General features: G+C 36.7%; 1 protein-coding gene and 1 pseudogene across 1 annotated transcript; one reads left to right on the forward strand and one right to left on the reverse strand.

Moving 5' to 3' along the window:
- Nucleotides 1–1,486: 1,486 nt before the first annotated feature.
- On the reverse strand, nt 1,487–12,873 carry LOC127452255 (monocarboxylate transporter 6-like; annotated as a pseudogene).
- Nucleotides 12,874–16,261: 3,388 nt separating this feature from the next.
- On the forward strand, nt 16,262–20,649 carry LOC127452220 (ATP synthase subunit d, mitochondrial-like). The gene is made up of 6 exons (XM_051717560.1): nt 16,262–16,341; nt 17,274–17,405; nt 17,850–17,946; nt 18,045–18,116; nt 20,053–20,115; nt 20,352–20,649. Exons 2-6 carry the CDS (start codon nt 17,284–17,286, stop codon nt 20,481–20,483), a joined length of 486 nt encoding a protein of 161 aa, XP_051573520.1. The 5' UTR covers nt 16,262–16,341; nt 17,274–17,283; the 3' UTR covers nt 20,484–20,649.
- The last annotated feature ends 1,015 nt before the right edge of the window (nt 20,650–21,664 follow it).

Genomic DNA, 21,664 nt, shown 5'->3' on the forward strand with positions numbered 1-21,664 from the left:
AGCCTCCCTGACAGCTTACTCGTTTCGCATGTTCACGTGTAATTTGTGTCCACTCAACAAGCATCACATTGTACTTTATATTATTTACAAAGTGAGCTGTAAAATTGATGTCAATGTTAGCGACATCCAGTTGTCCAGGCTGTTCCAAAACATCTATTCTTGTCTGTACCTAGGGTTGCAACTCTCGGTACATCCCATACTTTGGATGAAATGAAGATGTCCCATATTTTGGCAACAAGACGCTTGAGGGTGTCAAGCAAGCCTGGGGGTTTTAACCCCATGTACTGTCTTTCCACTTATTGGACAGTTATTGAAAAAGCGTTTGATTTATTCACCTTGAACAAAACTGAAAATAAGTATGGTGTCTGACAATAAATATGATTAGCTACTAGAGTACATAAATGTGCAACATTTCAAAAGATATTAAATGTTAGATCAAATTACTTTTAGCCCTGTTAACCACAACTGCTACCATTTTCTTTTAAAGTATTAGTACACATTAAGTGAGCCTCTTCAATATACATGTGGAAGATCTACTGTGCACTAAGACATTATTTGCTAAGAGCCTTTGAAATTTCAGAATATTTCAATAATAGGCTACTTTTTGGGTAGGGCGACCCAATAATAATTTTACAACACCAAATGTAAACATGTTTTTGAGACTGCTTTACACTTTCAGCACCACAAGACAGTGAGAAATGTTCAACTACCGGACCAGTGAGATCAAGCACAAAGAGTGCTGAGGCAACAAAACTCACAAACAACATACAATGCATCAATTTTCCTTTAATGCATAAAAATATATAAATTACTGATTTTAAAGAGCCATTTCTACACAAACTTAAAAAAATAAATTAAAAAATATATAAGATTTATGAGACTTCTTAAACATAATTTAAAGCATCTAGAAATTCAAATCATTTATTGCACAAAGTTATCTAACACATTCCCTGTGTATTCTACATTCATTTGTGCCCAGAACGATCAAATAACTAAAATTACATTTAAAAAAAAAAAAATGTGTGTGTGTGTGTGATGATTTGGAATGATTTCAACTGATTTTTAATTCTCACGTGGCACCATGAAATAGAAAATAACTGAAATGTTAGGCCTGCAGTTCTGATCCAATCCATTTTCTACAGAGGACAAAGAAACTGTACACATAGAGTACATAATCGGTTAAGAATAGCTGTAACTGATTCTCCACTCATAGGAGGAGGATGGGAAAAGTGATGCCGGGGTGACAGAGTTTATCATGTGTTTTAAATGAACAAAATCACTGTGCTGAACTGTACTCTAGGCTAGTGTTTCCCAACCCTGTTCCTGGAGGCACACCAACAGTACAAATGTCAGACGTCTCCATGATATGACGCATCCATTTCAGGTCTTGTGGTCTCTACTAATGAGCTGATGAATAGAGAACTGCAGGAAAACGTGTACTGTTGGTGTGCCTCCAGGAACAGGGTTGGGAAACACGCAGCCCGATTCACACATCGGTCTCAATGTCTCTGATATTATTACTTCTTAAAGGCACTTGACTGTAATCACAATCAATGGTCATCTTAATGCTTGGCTTTTGAAAATGAATGTCTTTTGGACAAAAGGACTTGTTAGTCTCTTTGTCTTTCTGTCTGTCCAGCCAGTAGAAGGACAACATGATGAAGACACCATCTGTGGATCCAGTTACACTGCAGGCGATAAACACATAAGCGTATTGCCTAGTGATGTAAACCAGGATTCCTGTAAAAAAAAAAAAAGGTTCATATGAATGGAGACATGAACATTTTGCATCCTCAATCTCTTGGTAAAGTAAGAGGCAGATTTTGTGATCGTCTCTTCAGAACACACAGCAGCAAGAGAATGATCTACCTGCTTTTTTACAATAAATGCAGATGTTAGAAAATGATCCTATGTTTATGTAATATTCTGCTGTACATCCTGTGGTTGTGTGATAGTTTATAAGTCCACACCACTAAATGCTGGTATTATTATGCTTCTAGTTATTTACACCGATGAGCCAAAACATTATGCTCTGACCCAGTCATCTGGCCATAATAATTTGGCCTTTGTCAAAGTCACTCAGGTCTACTCATGCCGATTTCTCCTGCATTCAACACATTGATTATGAGAAGTGATTGTTCACTTACCATCTCATCTACCCAGACCTTGACATGTGGCCTTGTTAGGAGATGATCAATGTTATTTGCTTACCCTGTGAGTGGTCAAAATGTTTTGGCTCATCAGTGTATATTGCAGCTTATGTAGTAGAACAACACTTGCCAGAAATGCAACCACTGCTTACTTCCGCGTTATACAGATATACTGTATAAGTTGTTTGAGAGTGTCAGAAGAGCAACTATGTCATTTGCAATGCTTTATAAATTGTTATAATATTATTAACATTTGAAAAACTTTTGTTCACCAAATCAAAGTCAGGTGTTGTAATCAACATCCAGAAAGCCATTTTGTTGTCATGTGTTAAGAAAACCCTGTTTAGACCCTCATGACTGATAGGTGTGATAAGTGTGGGTGAGAAATAGATCAATATTTAAAGTCATTTTTACTATAAATCTCCACTTTCATATTCACATTCATCTTCTTTTTGTTTTTGGCTATTTGCATTATTTGTGCATATCGCCACCTACTGGGCAGGGAGGAGAATTTATAATAAGAAAGGACTTAAATATTGATCTGTTTCTCACCCACACCTATCATATCGCTTCTGAAGATATAGATTTAACCACTGGAGTCTTATGGATTACTTGTATGCTTCCTTTGTGTTCTTTTGTTAGCTTTAAAGTTTTGGTCACCATTCACTTGCATTGTATGGACCTACAGAACTGAAATATTCTTCTAAAAATCTTAGTTTGTGTTCAGCAGAAGAAAGTAAGTCATACACATCTGGGATGGTATAAGGGTGAGTAAATGATGAGAACATTTTCATTTTGGGGTAAAATAGATCTTTAAGATCACATCGACCTGTGGCTTCTACAGAAGCACATACCATTGATAAACACCCTTGGAGCTCATTGTACATCTCTCTTGAAAGGTTTAATTATTATCACAAAAAGTCTATTTTTCTATGGAGAAAATAAATGGGTATTTTACTTCAGGAGCCCTACTGTTGTGCTCTATTGGTAATGAGGAGACAGTGCAGTGATAGCATCATTGCTTGATCATGCACTCAACAAGTGTCAATCAGCACCACACCTGTGAGAGCAGCCACTGCCATGTGCCTTGACATTTTAGTTTCCATGGCACTGTTAACTGGAGAGGACTCCCTCAGTGCTTGATGTTCTGCCCCTATTAAAGCTTTCTATCTAGTCACCTAACATAAGTTCAGGCCTGAAATGTTCCCAGTTTGATTACATATCCCTAATAGCACCTCAGTAACAAACACGCAAACCGAAAAGGTGGACAGAATAATAATTTTCCTAATGACTTCTTCCACCTTTAAAAATGTAAAGGAATAGTTTAGCCAAAAATGAAAATTCTGTAGTCATTTAGTCATTCTAAACCTGTATGACTTAACTTTCTTTAGTTTCCACAAAAGGAGAAAGAAAAAGGACTATAAAAGCACTATACTAAAGCCCACACCATTAACACATAAAAGCCTACACCAGCATGGGAATCTTTTCAGCACTGTCAAACATAGAAAGAATCTCTCAGGACGAGGATATGCACCTGCTAGTGGTGGGCCCATCAGTAGCATAATGCTGTCCATTAGGCTGATGAGACCCAGGGCAGATGGGAAGTGGCTCATCTCGACTGTGTCCATCAGTACGGTGAACAACAAGGAGCCAATGAGGCTCATGGAAATGCCAAAGACTATAACATAAGTCACTAGTACTGGGATACTTGTGGCCATCCCACAGATACAGTTGCTCAACCCGCTGATCAGAACCGCCATTGCAAACAGGTAGACGAAGCTATGGCTTCCTCTGAAACGAGGCAGCCCGAACAGTGATGTTGACTAAGCTGAGGATGGCAATCAGTAGAGCTGCTTGGTCTTGTTCTATACCATACATGGTGGCATGTGGAACCAGGTAAACTAGGGGCACCACGAAGCCCAGCATCATCCAAGTTATCCCAAGAGCAAAGGCACGGAAGCGAATGTTACTGCACAGGAGGTCAAAAGCCATGTGTCTGTGCATGATGGTGGAGAGAGTGGTCCGCAGGCAAACTGTCAGACCCTCTCTTTCCTGATGAATGGAAAGTAGTGCTATTATCGTTAACAAAAACTAAAATGAAATAATAATGATAAAAAACCCTAACCCTAACATAAAAAAAGAAACTAAACTAAAATGCATTTTCATGACTCCAAATGTAACTAATAATATAATAAAAATGAAACACAGTATATTTTAAATATAGCTTGATATTATATTTATATATTTAAAAAATTGGGTTGTCAATCACTTAACAAATTGAAATCAAAGTAATCACATGATATGCTTGAAACTTTGAAAAACATGGCCGAGTTTGGAATGGTGTACTACTATACTACTCTTACTATTTCTGCCAAAGACAAACATGGCAGAAGTAGTAAGAGTAGTATGGGTAGTATGCGATTCTGAACTCAGCTCATGTCTTGAGATATAGTTTGTTTTCTGTTCAGCTGTGCATTGCCTATACATCTGGATTTACGCTTCCTGCCCCCTGCTGAAAACAGGTGGTACTTCAAGCTTGAATTGCTCCGATAGTACAGTAGGAATATTCCTTTTTATGGTATGGGGACATGATCAGTTGCATACATTTTTTTAACGCAATATCATTTATATAATATATTTTCGCATTAAATTGACAGCCCTAATAATAATACAGTATGTATTATATATTATATTATAACATTTTAAAACTTTACAACCTGTCTTCATAAAAAATGAAAAAGCCGCTAGATAGAAATAACACTAGACAGCCCTGAGAAATTTAAAGGAATACATATTTAGCACTAAAACCAACAAGTTTTTGTGTGAACATGCCACTGTGAACAAGTTTCTCTCACAGTGCCAATGGTGTGCACAGAAAGGGAGCATCAGGGGCTAAAAAAATATAAAATGGTTAGTCGTTCAGTCTGAATCATTCAGACAGTTCACCTCACATACTGAGTCATTTGGAGCACTCAGTAACATAAACAGGATACTTTAGAACACAGAGAGCAAAAAAGAGTGCTGGTTGGTTTGCACATGTAGCCTACGTTAAAAAACATTATTATTCATGAATATGGTAATCATTTAGTACTGTGGTATGCTCTATGTAATGTGCTATGGTATAACCATCTGATACCATCACTGCATCATGATACTGCCACAAAAGACTACTTTTTAGAAAGGTAATTTTAAAAAGTCTTTTAGAAATGCTTTGTAGCCTATAGTTACATTAATAATACACAATTTACTCAAGAAAATGTAAAAATGCTACTCCCAATGTCATCAGAATTGAACGCTTTTATACTGTTTTGGCAAATAAATAAATAAACCTTCACAGGGAAGCATGTTCCCATCCTCACTAGACAATAGACAGCTTTTTTACTTGAAAGGGGAACTGTGCCCCATAATAAAAGGCTAAAAACACCCCTGGTGATGAGACAAGAAAAACATGAGAGCCCTAATAATTAAAAAAAAAAAAAAAGCTGTGGCAATATTATGTGGCGAATTATCAACATATTTAGATTCCGTGGTATTTTCATGGCAATCTTAGGTCCTTGAAAGAATACCATGGAATTATTGTGGTAAATGTCAAATAAATATGGTATTACCAGAGACCATATCTAAAAAAACATTGTAATACCATGTTACATTTTTGTAAGTGAGAAAGATAACAGAGTAGGGTGCTACTGATGCAGAAATTAATCTAAAAAATAAAAAAAGATGCTTAAACTGTAAAACCAAACAAAATGAGTTATAATTATTGTTCATAAAAAAAATTCTGTGCCTCTTTTTATCCATCGCCCCTGCAGAGCTCATTGCACGCCACTGCATAACGCTCACAAACGTGCAATGGATGTCAACATTTTCACAGAAAAATTATATTTTGGGTTGTTTCAACCAAAACCTTTCTTATGTCTTCAGAAGACTTGGAATATGATGCACGACACTTTATATTCCTTTTTATGCACTATCAGCTGATTTTGTATTGAGGAGATGGACCACGACATTCATTTAAAATATCTCCTTTTGAGTTCTGCATAAGAAAATCATACAGTTTTGGAATCATGACAGAATGTTTTATTTTTGGGTGAACTTTTCCAAGCGTAAAAATGGACACATTCACTTTGGCAGCCCTAAAATACTAAATCTAAATAAAAAACTATAAATTTAAAAAATAAGGTTGCATGATATATTGAATTTCACTATATACTGTATTACATAGCACGGTTGTGATAAGCATTGCAATATGATTTTAATTCATTAATCCACAACGTTTATGGAGATGCAGATAGCAGACAAGTATTATAAATCTATGAGTAAAGGGGAAACTAATTTTTTCATTGGAAAAGTTTAAAATATACGGAAGCTCTGAACTGCAGAGTGAAAAAAAAAAATAGTGTCTCAGTTCCTTCCTGAGCCTAAGTCTTAAATTTTTTTCTCTCTTCCTAAATTTTTTTTTCTCTCTTCCAAAATTTTCTCTCTCTTAAATTTTTTATTTTCTCTCTTCAAAAAAATGCATGCGGTACCAACCTTGGCCACCAGGTGCCAGTAAACATGTAATCTTATGCTTTTAATGCTTTAACACATAAATAGCCACAGAATACATAATTAAATACCACACATCATAAATACACACCATCAATGATTAGTCAATATATGCCATTTATACCACTCAAGCTAAATACATAGCCGTCATCAATTACATTACAGAATGCATATGGAGAGAAATGTTTTTTTTTTTTTTTTTTGAAGAGAAAAAAAAATTTGGAAGAGAGAAAGAACTTATTTTAGGAACAGAGCAAACAATTCAAGACTTAGGCTCAGGAAGGAACTGAGACACACATTTTTTTTTTTTTTTCACTTATAATAGCGAAAAAAACAAAACCAAACAAACTAGGCAGACTAACAAAAAAGGTAAAACAGAGAACTGAATGCACTGAACCAGACCAGAAAACAGCACAAATCAGACCAACAAGATAAACAAAGAACATGGAACAGAAGTGCAAGAGTGAGAGACAATCCAGCACAGAACAGTGTAAACAGAGGGAACATAAAGGGGAAGCAAGGAGGGCAGGTGAGGGACTTGAACCAATAACAAGGCAAACAAGGGGGGCGGGGTCAAGAGAGATGAAGCACATGGTGACAAGACACAAACAGAAGCCTTGTGCTCAATAACAGAAAACAGAAACACAAAACCAGAATAAACGGGTGAAAGGATCCCGACACTAAATAAAACCACAACAAGAGTGTCGGGGTCCTGGCAATACTAGTTTAGGATTAACATAATGCTTTTTTAGTAATGGAAGAATACACATAATAATAAATAATTTAACTTTAGTGTCCCCCTTTACCTGTATTCCCCTAAATTAGGCCACAGGAACGTGTTACTTTGCTCAGAGGAGGGAATATTAGTGTTCCTGAACATTGTGCTGAACATTCTGCCTCTTACCAGTTACAGTTTGTGGTTTTGTTTTTCATGACTATTATTTGTATTTAGTTATTTGAATCAACGTTCTGCTTCCTAACTATGGACAAACAGTTGTTTTGGTTTTGATCATGTGAAAATCTGTCTGCAATTTATATTGTACCGTTTGTTTTTAAAAGTTATATTTTATATTTTCTGCACACAATACTGTATATAGGGTAATTGCACATTGTTTAGAGGAGAATATTGAATAGACAGGAAAATCTTGTTTTTCAATAAATTACAAGAAATAAAATTCAGCCTTTATCTGAACAATCAAATAAATAATTGACAGATTAATCATGATCAAAATAGTCCTTTGTTGCAACCCTTATGCCAACCCTTGTTCAAAAGGCCTACTTTCTCAGATTAAAATGTAACTACATATAAATAAACAATATGATTAAAGATTATATGTGGAAGTGAGAGGAGTTGGAAAGCAGAATGTGGGAAAGCAATGGAAAGCCTCACATGTCAAGGCCATTCACCCCATAATTTGTTTATCTTAAGATGTCCTTAGGCCCACGTAAATTGATAATTAAACCCAGCCTTTTGGGGGGCCTGGGTAGCTCAGGGAGCAAAGACACTGACTACCACCCCTGGAGTCACGAGTTCAAATCCAGGGGTGAGTGACTCCAGCCAGGTCTCCTAAGCAACCAAATTGGCCCGGTTGCTAGGGAGGGTAGAGTCACTTGGGGTATCCTCCTCGTGGTCACTATAATGTGGTTTTCGCTCTCGGTGGGGCACGTGGTGAGTTGTGCGTGATGCTGCGGAGAATAGCGCGAAGCCTCCAAACGCATGTCTCTGCAGTAACACGCTCAACAAGCCACGTAATAAGATGCGCGGACTGATGGTCTCAGACGTGGAGGCAATTGAGATTCATCCTCTGCCACCTGGATTGAGGCGAGTCACTACACCACCATGAAGACCTAGAGCGTATTGGGAATTGGGCATTCCAAATTGGGGAGATAAGAGGAGAGAAAGAAAAAAAACAGCCTTTTTTAGATATACAGTTGATTGCCAGTAATGCCATATAATACTGGATGAAAAAAAAAGACTGTCACTTCATGTCACTTGGATATGTCATTGTTTTCTGATTTTACTTGAATATAATTAAAATACATTTTGACACATTAATCTTAGGTTTTTCGCAATAGATAATAATGTTATCGTATATCGCATTTTCCCTTCATATTGTGCAGCCCAAGTGAAAAAGTAAAACTAAACTGAAACTAGAAAACGCTGAAAAAAGTAAAACCTAAAACCAAATGAAAAAAAAAAAAATAATAAGCTAAATTCAACTTTATTTTAAAACTAGAAAAACAGATACAAACTATAATAATACCCTGATGGAAAAGTATTTTTTTTTTTTGGCAATTGGTTGGTTATTCTTTGTCTGTCTTTGGTTTGACTTCCAGAGGTCGCATCACAGCCCCACAAATGCAGCAGGTCATTAGAACCCCTCCCAGCACCAGAAAGCTCCCCCGCCAACCAAACCTGCTGAGGAGATAGTTGGTGAGCAAGGGCAGGGTACTCAGACCTAGAGTGGTGCCAATAGAAGATAAGGCATTGGCAATAGCCCTGTGATGCAGAAAGCATTGGCCCACCATGGTGACTGATGGCTGGAAAGACAAACAGAATCCCATTCCTGAGAAGTAAAGTTTATAATGATTCAGTCCATTTCATTTGGCCTACTGAGAAATAAAATCATTTTCACACCACTGTATCCATTTATGTAATATATACAGTAAGTGTTTCTTTAACTTTGGGCACTTTTATGTCCTGTAGATTTATTTTTATTAAAACTTTCTGATTTCAACTTTTTCCTTATGGTTAATGGTCACATAGGTCTTTGGAACAGTTTTACTCTACCATCGTCATTTTCCAAATGCCTATTAGCGTGAACGATCCTCTCTGCCCATATTTGGATGACTTCCACCTTTGGTTGCAGCGATCTGAATCCTAATATAATTGGTTTAGCATTCCATGACGCTGGACAAAGTACTATATCATTTGCAAAAAAGTCATCTGATCCAGGAAAGCTAACGTGTTTTAGCCATTTAGCCATTGTGTGCTGCATGTACATTGTGCTTCATGTGGATTATCTAATGATCTATGCATCCGATTACGTTGTGTGTGGGCTCATTTTAAAGATAATCCCCTCCTCTAAGTAATGGCATTTTATGTTTTGTTTATTTTTTGTGAAGTTATAAGTGAAAATGCAGCTTATAAGCAACACCTGTTAACATGTAACATGAATATCAAAGACATATACTTAGTTTTTATTCGCTATATTTTTGTGAGTGAGTGAAATAAATAGGCTGGTTGTATTCTACTCTTTGAGAGCTTTCCAATGACATATGACACATGGTAATTTGATCAATTTGATGTTTTTATCGATTACAATAATATCTACAGTGCAAAATTATTAATAAATTATCAAAGCGGAACACTTCTGATTTGTCTGCAAATTTCAAAGCACTTGTTCTGTTTTGGTCATATATGCATTGTAAAGTAAAGCTTCTAAGCTTTAAAGTGACTGGTTGCTCAAGACTGTAGTTATTTACATTTTGATAATTATTTTTTTCTTGGCAGGCTGTTTCGAGCTTAATGGGTTAAAAGCACTGGACCACACCGCGCTTCTGGATATATGCCAGGTCATAACGCTCTTCTCCATCATTTTGATCATTATTTGATGAACTACTGCTGCCATGATCGATAGAAAATGTTCGCAAACATCTCTTTAAAATAAAATTCAGTTTACTGCCTGCTTACCTCGGGTGTGTATGCGTGAGTGTGTGTATGTGCGTGTGTGTTTGCTTGAGTGTGTGTGTATGTGTGTATGTATGTATGTATGCATGAGTGTGTATGTGTATATAGGTGAGTGTGTGTGTGTGTATGTATGTATGTATGCATGAGTGTGTATGTGTATATAGGTGAGTGTGTGTGTTTGTGTGTGTGTGTATGTATGCATGAGTGTGTATGTGTATATAGGTGAGTGTGTGTGTGTGTGTGTGTGTGTGTATGCGTGAGTGTTTGTGTGTGTAAATGCGTGAGTGTGTGTGTGTGTGTGTGTGTATGCGTGAGTGTGTGTGTTTGTGTGTATGCGTGAGTGTGTGTATGCGTGAGTGTTTGTGTGTGTATATGCGTGAATGTGTGTGTGCGTGAATGCGTGAGTGTTTGTGTGTAAATGCGTGAGTGTGTGTGTGTGTGTGTGTTTGTGTATACGTGAGTGTGTGTGTTTGTGTGTATGTGTTTGTGTGTGTATACGCGTGAATGTGTGTGTGTGTATGCGTGAGTGTGTGTGTTTGTGTGTATGTGTGAGTGTGTGTATGCGTGAGTGTGTGTATCTGTGTATGTATGTATGCGTGAGTGTGTGTGTGTGTATATATACGTGAGTGTGTGTGTATATGCGCGAGTGTGTGTGTATGCGTGAGTGTTTGTGTGTAAATGCGTGAGTGTGTGTGTGTGTGTATGCGTGAGTGTGTGTGTTTGTGTGTATGCGTGAGTGTGTGTGTATGCGTGAGTGTTTGTGTGTGTAAATGCGTGAGTGTGTGTTTGTGTGTGTGTGTGTGTGTGTGTGAGCATGTGTGTTTGTGTGTATGCGTGAGTGTGTGTGTATGCGTGAGTGTTTGTGTGTGTAAATGCGTGAGTGTGTGTTTGTGTGTGTGTGTGTGTGTGTGTGTGTGTGAGTATGTGTGTTTGTGTGTATGCGTGAGTGTTTGTGTGTGTATATGCGTGAGTGTGTGTGTGTGTATGCGTGAGTGTGTGTGTTTGTGTGTATGCGTGTGTGTGTGTATGCGTGAGTGTGTGTGTATATACGTGAATGTGTGTGTATATGCGTGAGTGTGTGTGTATGCGTGAGTGTGTGTGTGTGTGTATGCGTGAGTGTGTGTGTTTGTGTGTATGCGTGAGTGTGTGTGTATTCGTGAGTGTGTGTGTGTGTGTGTGTATGCGTGAGTGTGTGTGTGTATGGGTGAGTGTGTGTGCGTGTGTGTGTGTGTGTGTGTGTGTGTTGTTGATGTTTTATTATTTATGGTAAATATATGGACACCTGACTGTCAATCTTAGTATCTCAGAATTTATTAATCTTGGTTAATGTTATTTTCAACATATAGCAATAAATTTTAAAAACAAAAGTTGTTTTAGTTAACATTAGTAAATATGCTATGAACTAACATGAACTAACAATGAACAATTGTATTTTTGTAAACTGACATTAACAATGATGAATAAATACTGTAAAAATGATACTGTCCATTGTTAGTTCATTACATCTAATTAATTTATTAATGTTAACAAATTGAACCTTATTGTAAAGTGTTACTGTAACAAAAACTGTAGTGATCATGGTATTTCTATTACTATGGTAGGCCTACTTGTATGTAAAAGCAACATATTATAAATGTTTTTATATCATTAATACTTTATAAACATCATTATTATATTACATTGGCCACACCCACCAAATATGAATAGGCTATCACAGAGAAGCCCATAGTGCCCAAGGACTGTTAAAGCAATATTAAAAAGCATATGTCCACTACAGTGAACACAGAAGAATTAGTGGCTCTCAGGAACATATTAAAGAATCAGTAACATTCAGTTTGAGTAGCCTAATATTCAGCTTTAGAACTAAGTTTCATAATATCTAAATTCCCTTTTTTCTTTGCTGAGCCATTATCACTAGCTGAGTTTAGTTCAGTCTATAAACTGTAAACAGCCTTTATAATCCCCAGTAACAACCGAAAATGATTTAATTAATTCGTTACGCGATATTTTGATCGCATTCCTCCTCTTTATCGCGCGCTGGTCTCCATGGAAACACTTTGACAAGCCAGCAGCACCTGCGTGCTTCACAGGTTATCAAGTGCCCTGACTCTATGAAACACGATATAAAATACATAAACAATAGGATGTCTTTATACCACAAATAATGCCGCAATAAAGATACAGCAACTGCTTTATGTGTGATCAGAAGTGCAAATCATCCGTATCAATGCATCTATATCCAGCCACCCATACCACAGATCCTAATTAGGCACCCGGCAGGTTATTACGTCCATTCTGTCACCCTTTCATCAGCTAAATAAGCAAACAAAACTCCACCAAGATGTTGTTCTCACGTTTAGGCAGCAGATCTGTACTTGACGTTAAGTGGCCATTCTTGATGTTGACACTTGGCTGCCCAGTAAGCTCCTTGACACAAGTGAACTCAATCCTCAGAGAGAGCTCGTGACTGTACTTTACTAACTCCATTATGAGTTCTTCATCTCTGCTTTATTACTATTGAGCTCTGACGTATGAGCAGCAGGTCGCCAGCCACACCCACCTCAATACGTATAAAACATGACATCCCATTATTTGAGACGAGGCCGTTCAGAGAATGTTTTGATATTGTTACTGTGTAAAAAAAATTGGGAAGATGTGTCTGGGTCTTTTAACAAAAAGGAAAAAAGTATTTAACTTCATAATAAAGTGATATTTTTTATCTGGCATTACAGGAATCTCTTAATTAAGATATTTTTGTTCACGTGTTTTCACATGTAGTTTGCTATTTTTCAGATTAACCTTAGAATGCATTTGCAACTTCACCCCCCTCCAATTTTTTTTTTTTTTTGTGAAGTAAAAATAGCAGAAAACATTAAGTACTTTCTATATTGAATATGCTAGTTTAAGTGTGAACTTAAAATATTAAGTAAATTCTACATTTTGTACTCAATTCAAACATATAAAAATGAATGTCCTAGCTTATAAGTAAATATTATTCATCATGTATCAGTCCTAAAGTAGAAAACCATGTCATATTTATTCACTAATTTGAGTAAATATCACAGGTAAATAAAATAAGTAAATTTGATTTAACTTTTCGAAGCTGGCTCTGGGCTTGAATAATAAATGAGCGTGCATGGTTTCACTGTTTGCATGTTTATTTACACTGTTTTATTGTTAATTTTGTTGTTGTTGTTGTTAAGTTTTGTCAAGCTTGAAGTAATTTTTTTACTCAAAATTACCTGTACATGATAAGAAAAATGACCTTTTCATTGTTACCGTCATTGTGTTTTTTTGTTTCTACTGCCAGTAATCCAAGGTGATGTTGATTTATAGACTAAGCTACCATATGGAAGACTTCTGTAAGTCATGTGGTACATGATTAAATAAAATGTAGAAAGTTTCAGTAAAATATTTATTAAAATTTTACTACATTTAATTAAGTATCATGTACATCAAATTTTCAAGTAAAAGTTACTGTATTAACTGAATGTTTATATTAACTTTTTAAAATTGCCCTTAATTTTATACCATTAAAACTGAAACTTAGAATTCTTAAAATCTATCTATCTATCTATCTATCTATCTATCTATCTATCTATCTATCTGTCTGTCTGTCTGTCTGTCTGTCTGTCTTTCTATCTATCTATCTATCTATCTATCTATCTGTCTGTCTGACTGTCTGTCTGTTGGTTTATTTAGCTTGCTGGTTGTTTGTCTCACTGTCTGTCTTTCTGTCTGTCTGTCTGTCTGTCTGTCTGTCTGTCTATCTATCTATCTATCTGTCTATCTGTCTGTCTGTCTGTCCGCCCGCCCGTCCGTCTGTCTTTCCATTGGTTTATTTAGCTTGCTGGTTGTTTGTCTCACTGTCTGTCTTTCTGTCTGTCTGTCTGTCTGTCTATCTATCTATCTGTCTATCTGTCTGTCTGTCTGCTCGCCCACCCGCCCGCCCGCCCGTCCGTCCGTCTGTCTGTCCGTTGGTTTATTTAGCTTGCTGGTTGTTTGTCTCACTGTCTATCTTTCTGTCTGTCTGTCTGTCTGTTGGATTATTTAGCTTGCTGGTTGTTTGTCTCACTGTCTGTCTTTCTGTCTGTCTGTCTGTCTGTCTGTCTGTCTGTCTATCTATCTATCTATCTGTCTGTCTATCTGTCTGTCTGTTTGCCCGCCCGCCCGCCCGTCCATCCGTCCGTCCGTCCGTCCGTTGGTTTATTTAGCTTCCTGGTTGTTTGTCTCATTGTCTGACTTTCTGTCTGTCTGTCTGTCTTTCTGTTTATCTATCTATCTATCTATCTATCTATCTATCTATCTATCTGTCTGTCTGTCTGTCTGTCTGTCTGTCTTTCTGTCTGTTGGTTTATTTAGCTTGCTGGTTGTTTGTCTTACTGTCTGTCTTTCTGTCTGTCTGTCTGTCTGTCTATCTATCTATCTGTCTGTCTTTATGTCTATCTGTCTGCCCGTTGGTTTATTTAGCTTGCTGGTTGTTTATCTTTCTGTCTGTCTTTCTGTCTGTCTGTCTTTCTATCTGTCTGTCTGTCTGTTGGTTTATTTAGCTTGCTGGTTGTTTGTCTCACTGTCTGTCTTTCTGTCTGTCAGTCTATCTGTCTGTCTGTCTGTCTATCTATCTATCTATCTATCTATCTATCTATCTATCTATCTATCTATCTGTCTTTCTGTCTGTTGGTTTATTTAGCTTGCTGGTTGTTTGTCTTACTGTCTGTCTTTCTGTCTGTCTGTCTGTCTGTCTATCTATCTATCTATCTATCTATCTATCTATCTATCTATCTGTCTGTCTGTCTATCTATCTATCTGTCTGTCTTTATGTCTATCTGTCTGCCCGTTGGTTTATTTAGCTTGCTGGTTGTTTGTCTTTCTGTCTGTCTGTCTTTCTATCTGTCTGTCTGTCTGTTGGTTTATTTAGCTTGCTGGTTGTTTGTCTTACTGTCTGTCTGTCTGTCTGTCTGTCTGTTGGTTTATTTAGCTTGCTGGTTGTTTGTCTCACTGTCTGTCTGTCTGTCTGTCTGTCTGTTGGTTTATTTAGCTTGCTGGTTGTTTATCTTTCTGTCTGTCTTTCTGTCTGTCTGTCTTTCTATCTGTCTGTCTGTCTGTTGGTTTATTTAGCTTGCTGGTTGTTTGTCTCACTGTCTGTCTTTCTGTCTGTCAGTCTATCTGTCTGTCTGTCTGTCTATCTATCTATCTATCTATCTATCTATCTATCTATCTATCTATCTATCTATCTATCTATCTATCTGTCTTTCTGTCTGTTGGTTTATTTAGCTTGCTGGTTGTTTGTCTTACTGTCTGTCTTTCTGTCTGTCTGTCTGTCTGTCTATCTATCTATCTATCTATCTATCTATCTATCTATCTATCTATCTATCTGTCTGTCTGTCTATCTATCTATCTGTCTGTCTTTATGTCTATCTGTCTGCCCGTTGGTTTATTTAGCTTGCTGGTTGTTTGTCTTTCTGTCTGTCTGTCTTTCTATCTGTCTGTCTGTCTGTTGGTTTATTTAGCTTGCTGGTTGTTTGTCTTACTGTCTGTCTGTCTGTCTGTCTGTCTGTTGGTTTATTTAGCTTGCTGGTTGTTTGTCTCACTGTCTGTCTGTCTGTCTGTCTGTCTGTTGGTTTATTTAGCTTGCTGGTTGTTTGTCTGTAATGTCTGTATAAACTTCAAACTTTAAAAGCTAGTTTAAACCGTCAGAAAAGGCTTTGTCAAGCCAGCATCATAGTTTGCTTTTTACCAACTTTACAATCTAGTTGTTCTTACTGTAAGGAAGCTGTGGCCTTTTCCTGACATCTAGTGGACAAGACAGACACTGCAGTCTCGTTTTATTTAAATACACTGTAGTTTCTCTCCAGTCCGCTAGGTGCCAGTCACGAGTCACTCCGTTCTTAATCGTGTTTCCGGTGTCCGGCGGCCATCACGCTTCTGTCATTGCAGCGGCTTGATTCTTGAGCAGTAAGTTCGTGCCGAAATGCAGTCCTTTCTTAAATACAGCAGCGCAGATTGCTTTTATCATTGATTAGCAATGAAAACTAGTTTTTATATTTCATGTTTATGAAAAAAATAATACTGTTTTTGGGTGATTATCGTTAAATTTGGCTTATATAAGGCATATCTTGACCTTGCCTTGTTGACTTGTGTGCAAAACAGCATATTTTCATTTCTCTGTTTCTCATTAATCTTGATTCGTTTTAATGACCATATTAACCTTAAAGTGTGATTTTGACTGTTGAATACATATATGGCTAATGATTCATGTGTTCATTATGCTTGAATGTCAGATCCACCTGTGCCTGAATATTTGTGTGTGTGATATATTTACAGTTTTTCTCAATCGCTTTGGCTCATTTTTTGAAACAGTCTTAACATTCTCTAAACGGTAAGTGCAATTGTCACAACTGTTTTAAAAAGAAAGAATGAGAAAGAATGTTTAGAAGTTGTGAAGAGTATGACAATTTCACTGAAAATTAACTCATCAGTTTTGATCAGCAAGCCATGTGCATTTAGTTACTGTACAAATTGTAGACAACTGTACTTGCGCTTTTGCACACATATGCCAAAACCCGTGCAATTTGCTCAAATGAATAAGAAATTCAAATCTGGTTTGAACAAGAAACTAATTGTTCAGAGATTTGAACTTAATGTTTAAAAAAGAAAAAAAATCTCATTTGAGAATTGAGCCAAAGCGATTGAGAAAAACTGTAATACGTTTATTGCAATCTTGATGTGCCTGACTCCAAAATAATAATACGAAAGCAAGCTATTTAGCCCCTGGGACAAACTTGCATAGCAAACAACTAATCACAACTCGAATCATGACATCTGAGCTTGTTTAAGGGTTTGTTTATATCATTACCAATAACCATCTCTTTTGAATATTTTGACAGGAACAGAAAGATGGCAGGGCGTCGCGCAGCTGTAAAGGCCATTGATTGGCTGGCTTTTGCAGAGAGGGTCCCACCAAACCAGAGAGCCATGTTCAACAGCCTGAAGACCCGCAGTGACGCCATCACAGCAAAGTGCGTCTGCTTACTGCCACATATATAGATCATGAAATATTCTTCCCGCAAGGGATGATCCATGAACGATCATCATTGTGGCCTTGAGCACAATTCTTAACCCTAGGTCAAGTGCAGGTCAAGGGACTGAAATGGACCTTAGTCAGGGTAGACCTCATATTAAATGCGATGCAAATGAAAACAAGGCATTTGAAGGTCAGGTGTGTGCAGCAACAATGGTTAATGGGTTGTACTGTCGTAATGTCTTTAGTCATGTCTAATTTTTACCTTGACTTAAGGTCCATTTGTGTTCTGTATGCTGCTTTTAAATTTCAGTTAAATTACAAATTGGTTAGCATTTGATAAAAGATATCAAAATGTATTTATTTTGTTAAACGTTGTGAAATTTACATAATAGATTCACTAATTCAGTTGTAATTTATTTGAAATCATTTTCACTGGCAGACTTGCGTCCTTACCAGAGAAGCCAACTCCCATTGACTGGAGTTACTACAGAAGTGTTGTGGCTAAAGCGGGCATGGTGGATGAGTTTGAGAAGAAGGTAAGGTTCACTGATTTCTCTTAAACTTGGACTCCATTTCTTCTGCTGCAGTGTGTATAAAGGATTCTCTTTCTTTCTGTCTGTCTCTCAATCTACAGTTTGCTGTATTGACAGTCCCTGAGCCAGTGGACACTCAGACTGCAAAGATTGATGCACAGGAGCAGGAGGCTGTGAGTTTCTGTTTATTACTCGGAATTCAGTCGTGTCCGATTAATACGATACTGTATGTTCTGCAGATTAAAAGTGTACATGTACCTCTTTAACCATTTGAATTGTTACGAGTCATCCCATCACTTGCATACTAGCAATACGCTTTGAATCACAGTCATTACAAGGGCTGGGTGACATGATCTCTATATTGTTCAGCCTTTTGGTGATAAATAACCCAATATTGGTGTCTTTTACTCTGAAATGGCTTAAAATATTATTCTTTTTTTTTAAATTTCACAATCAGAGAAACATTGATATTGACCAAACAACCACTATGGCCAATTATATTCAAAATTCTTAATGCAAATGTTTAAAATACAGGGTTGAAAAAATAATGCTTTCGACAGTTATTCATTTAATGAATACAATGAAGAATCCTTAATCAATATTTTTTCATTTATATGCTATATATATATATATATTTTATACTACCTTAACGCATGATAAATGCCACATGAGCACTTCAGTGAAAATTAAAAGAATTTGTGCATTTGAGCTGATTCATGGAAAATAATCAAACTTTAATGCTTTTTTTGTTACTGAAGTTTAAAACTGAGACTCTAAAAAAAATATCTCTTTTTGAAGTTCTCATTATTCGCAAGTCAACTGACAAGGAAACTGACTGGCTGAGGAAAAAGTTAATAAAATTCATTGCAAAATCCACAGTGTTGTTTAATTTGTAATTTCTCCAGAAATATCTCTCAGTATTCAATATATCCCTTAGCCAATCATCTCCTAAAGTGCCATGGCATGTATGTTATAATTAGGGATGGGCATTTTCGAGTACTCTAACCCACAAAAAAACGAGTAATTTATTATTTGTAAATTAAAATATTTGTTAAAAATAAGTATGACAAGTACGTGAAATTTTGTTTTGTTTTATTCACAATTGTTACCAAGAATTGCTTCAAAATAAGGTAACTTCAACAAACTATGCTTTTCTTTTGGAAAAAATCAAACAAACAATATGCATTAATAAAAATGGAAAAAAAATAAATCAATAAATAGATTTAAAACTCACCCAAAGCTTAGAAACATAGAAACCAAAACTGACATCATTTGGGTAATGCACATATATAAACTCTAGATAAAGGCCATTACATTTTATAATTTCACATGTTATTATTCAGAAAAACAGAGATGTTCAGAGATTTAATATGCATACACCCATATATTGGTCTGATCAGTTTCGGAGTTTCTCGTACCGCTTCACAGTTTCTTTCCACCATAAAAGCAGAACCTTGTCTGTTGGTTTGCATGACTCTAAAAAGAACCGAATATCGATAGAGTAGAATTCAGTAAGAATTGAATAGTATTGCTAGTGCTACACTAGGGCTGAGTTTGCAATGGCATACTACTCTTACTATTTCTGACATCGACAGATATGTCAGAAGTAGTAAGAGTAGTATGGGTAGTGTGCCATTCCAAACTCAGGCTTTACTTTCAAAAGCACATGCATCATAATATCATCTTCTCTCATCCAACACCTCTACGACACATCCACAGTCCTCCCCAGTGGGCTCAATTGAAACTGTGAGATTTGGTGAGAGATTCAGAGGGAAAGTAAAGTATTCAGTGCTGCTCAAAGCAGGCAAATGTGCAAAGAAAATTCAGTTTGCGATATTTGAGTAGTGTTTTTAATAGTTGACTAACTGGTGCAGAACAAGTACTCGATTAGTCGATTACTCATGTTATAATGTTATCAATTATATGTCAACCAGTTTTACAGATTTTGTTAAAAATGGTTCTTAAACGACTTGTATAGGTTATTAGTTGTTTTACCTGTTCTTATGTTTTAACCTGGATTTTACCATGGAAATAACTGTAGAATGGCTACAATGTCGTTGCATTAAAAACATACAAACTTACCTTGTGTTTTCTCTTGACATATTCCAGAACAAAAATGCATCCGCGTATTTGGAAGCATCTAAAGCTCGCATTGCTGAGTATGAGAAGGGGGTGAGTTAAACATGCACCACTACTGCATTATAATCATTGATTAAAGCAAGTTAGCATTTTATTACAATCAGTTATAAACAACAAAAGTGCTTATAAGACCCAAGCCAGGCTGAGTTTATAAAGAGAACTCCTCCATATTCTTCAGAATTTCTGATATTGATGATAAAATTCACAATAATGAAGTATTGAAATGAAATCTGTTCATTTGTCCCTCTATGATTGTTTGTCCTTGGCAGCTTGAGAAGTTCAGGAACATGATTCCTTTTGACCAGATGACCATAGAAGATCTCAACAACACCTTCCCAGAGACCAAGCTTGACAAGGCCAAACATCCATACTGGCCACACAAGCCTATCACTGACTTGTAATTTATTAGCAATGCTCACAGCTCCTAAGTAATGCATCTTTATGAGACTCTGTATAGTCTGGTCTGATAATGCGTCTACTGTAGAAGTGATTCCAATCGTGAAATGAGTCATTACTGTTTTATGTTTGGTAAAAATAAATAATAAAATATATAAATTGTTTAAATAACGACTAGCTTTGTTTGTGCAAAAATTCTTTTTAGAACAAAAGCAAATGGTAGTACTTCAAATCTCATAATTTTCTTTCCTAATTAACATTTTTATTGATTATATAGATAACAAAGAAAAACATATATATACAGAATCAGTGTTTAACCCCACTAATACCCCTCCCTATCCCCAATCCCACCCTGACCCTTAACAACATCCCTGTGGTCACAAATGATTATAGACACACACACACACACACACAAAATATAATAATCACACAGATAAAACTAAACCTCTCTCTCCACTGCCCCTCCCCGAGAGCCCTCCAAAAATGCCAAATAGCTGTCCCATTTCCCATCAAATGAATCCCAACTCCTAAGCCTTCTACATGACGCTTCCTCGAATCCCACCATCCTCCCCATTTCTGCGTACCATTCTTGAAATGAGGGCACTCCAGCCGACTTCCATCCCCTTAAAACAATTTGTCTGCTGACCATGACACTGGTTAGAACCCAATTTGTTATGTGTTTATCTCCTATATTGATGACCACCCCATCTCCTTAAATACAGAATCTGGGGCAAAATGAAATTTGAGTGCCCAATACATCACACATAAAACTCTGAACCTTCAACCAAAATTCTTGGATCTTAACACACCATCAAAAGACATGGGTTGTGTCTCCATTTTCTGATTAGCATTGCCAGAAGGTGGGTGTGCCTTTAAGACCAAGCATATACAATCTAGACTTGATGTTTTTTAGAATCCTAGCCCACACTCCCTCCTCCAATACCAAGTTTAAATCTTTCTTCCATAATCTCTTGATAGAATTTAAAGCTCCATCCCCCAGACTCTGAATTAGCAGGGAGTAATACTCTATTGCCTCATGACCTTTTCCAAAAGCAGTAATCACCACTCCCAGTGTATGCTACTCCTAAAAATAGTACAGAGCAGGTGGCCAGCTGTAAATACCTAAAGAATTGAGATCTGGGAATCCCAAAATGTTGAACCAAATTTTCAAAAGATCTCAACACTC

Source organism: Myxocyprinus asiaticus, chromosome 14, assembly GCF_019703515.2.
Source record: "Myxocyprinus asiaticus isolate MX2 ecotype Aquarium Trade chromosome 14, UBuf_Myxa_2, whole genome shotgun sequence".
Lineage (NCBI taxonomy): Eukaryota > Metazoa > Chordata > Actinopteri > Cypriniformes > Catostomidae > Myxocyprinus > Myxocyprinus asiaticus.

Excerpts from the sequence above, each read along its gene's own strand:
- LOC127452220 (XM_051717560.1), top strand. The coding sequence starts at position 17,284 with ATGGCAGGGCGTCGCGCAGCTGTAAAGGCCATTGATTGGCTGGCTTTT. Across the intron at positions 17,947-18,044 it reads TGGATGAGTTTGAGAAGAAG|TTTGCTGTATTGACAGTCCC; the intron begins GTAAGGTTCACT and ends CTCAATCTACAG. Across the intron at positions 20,116-20,351 it reads TTGCTGAGTATGAGAAGGGG|CTTGAGAAGTTCAGGAACAT; the intron begins GTGAGTTAAACA and ends TGTCCTTGGCAG.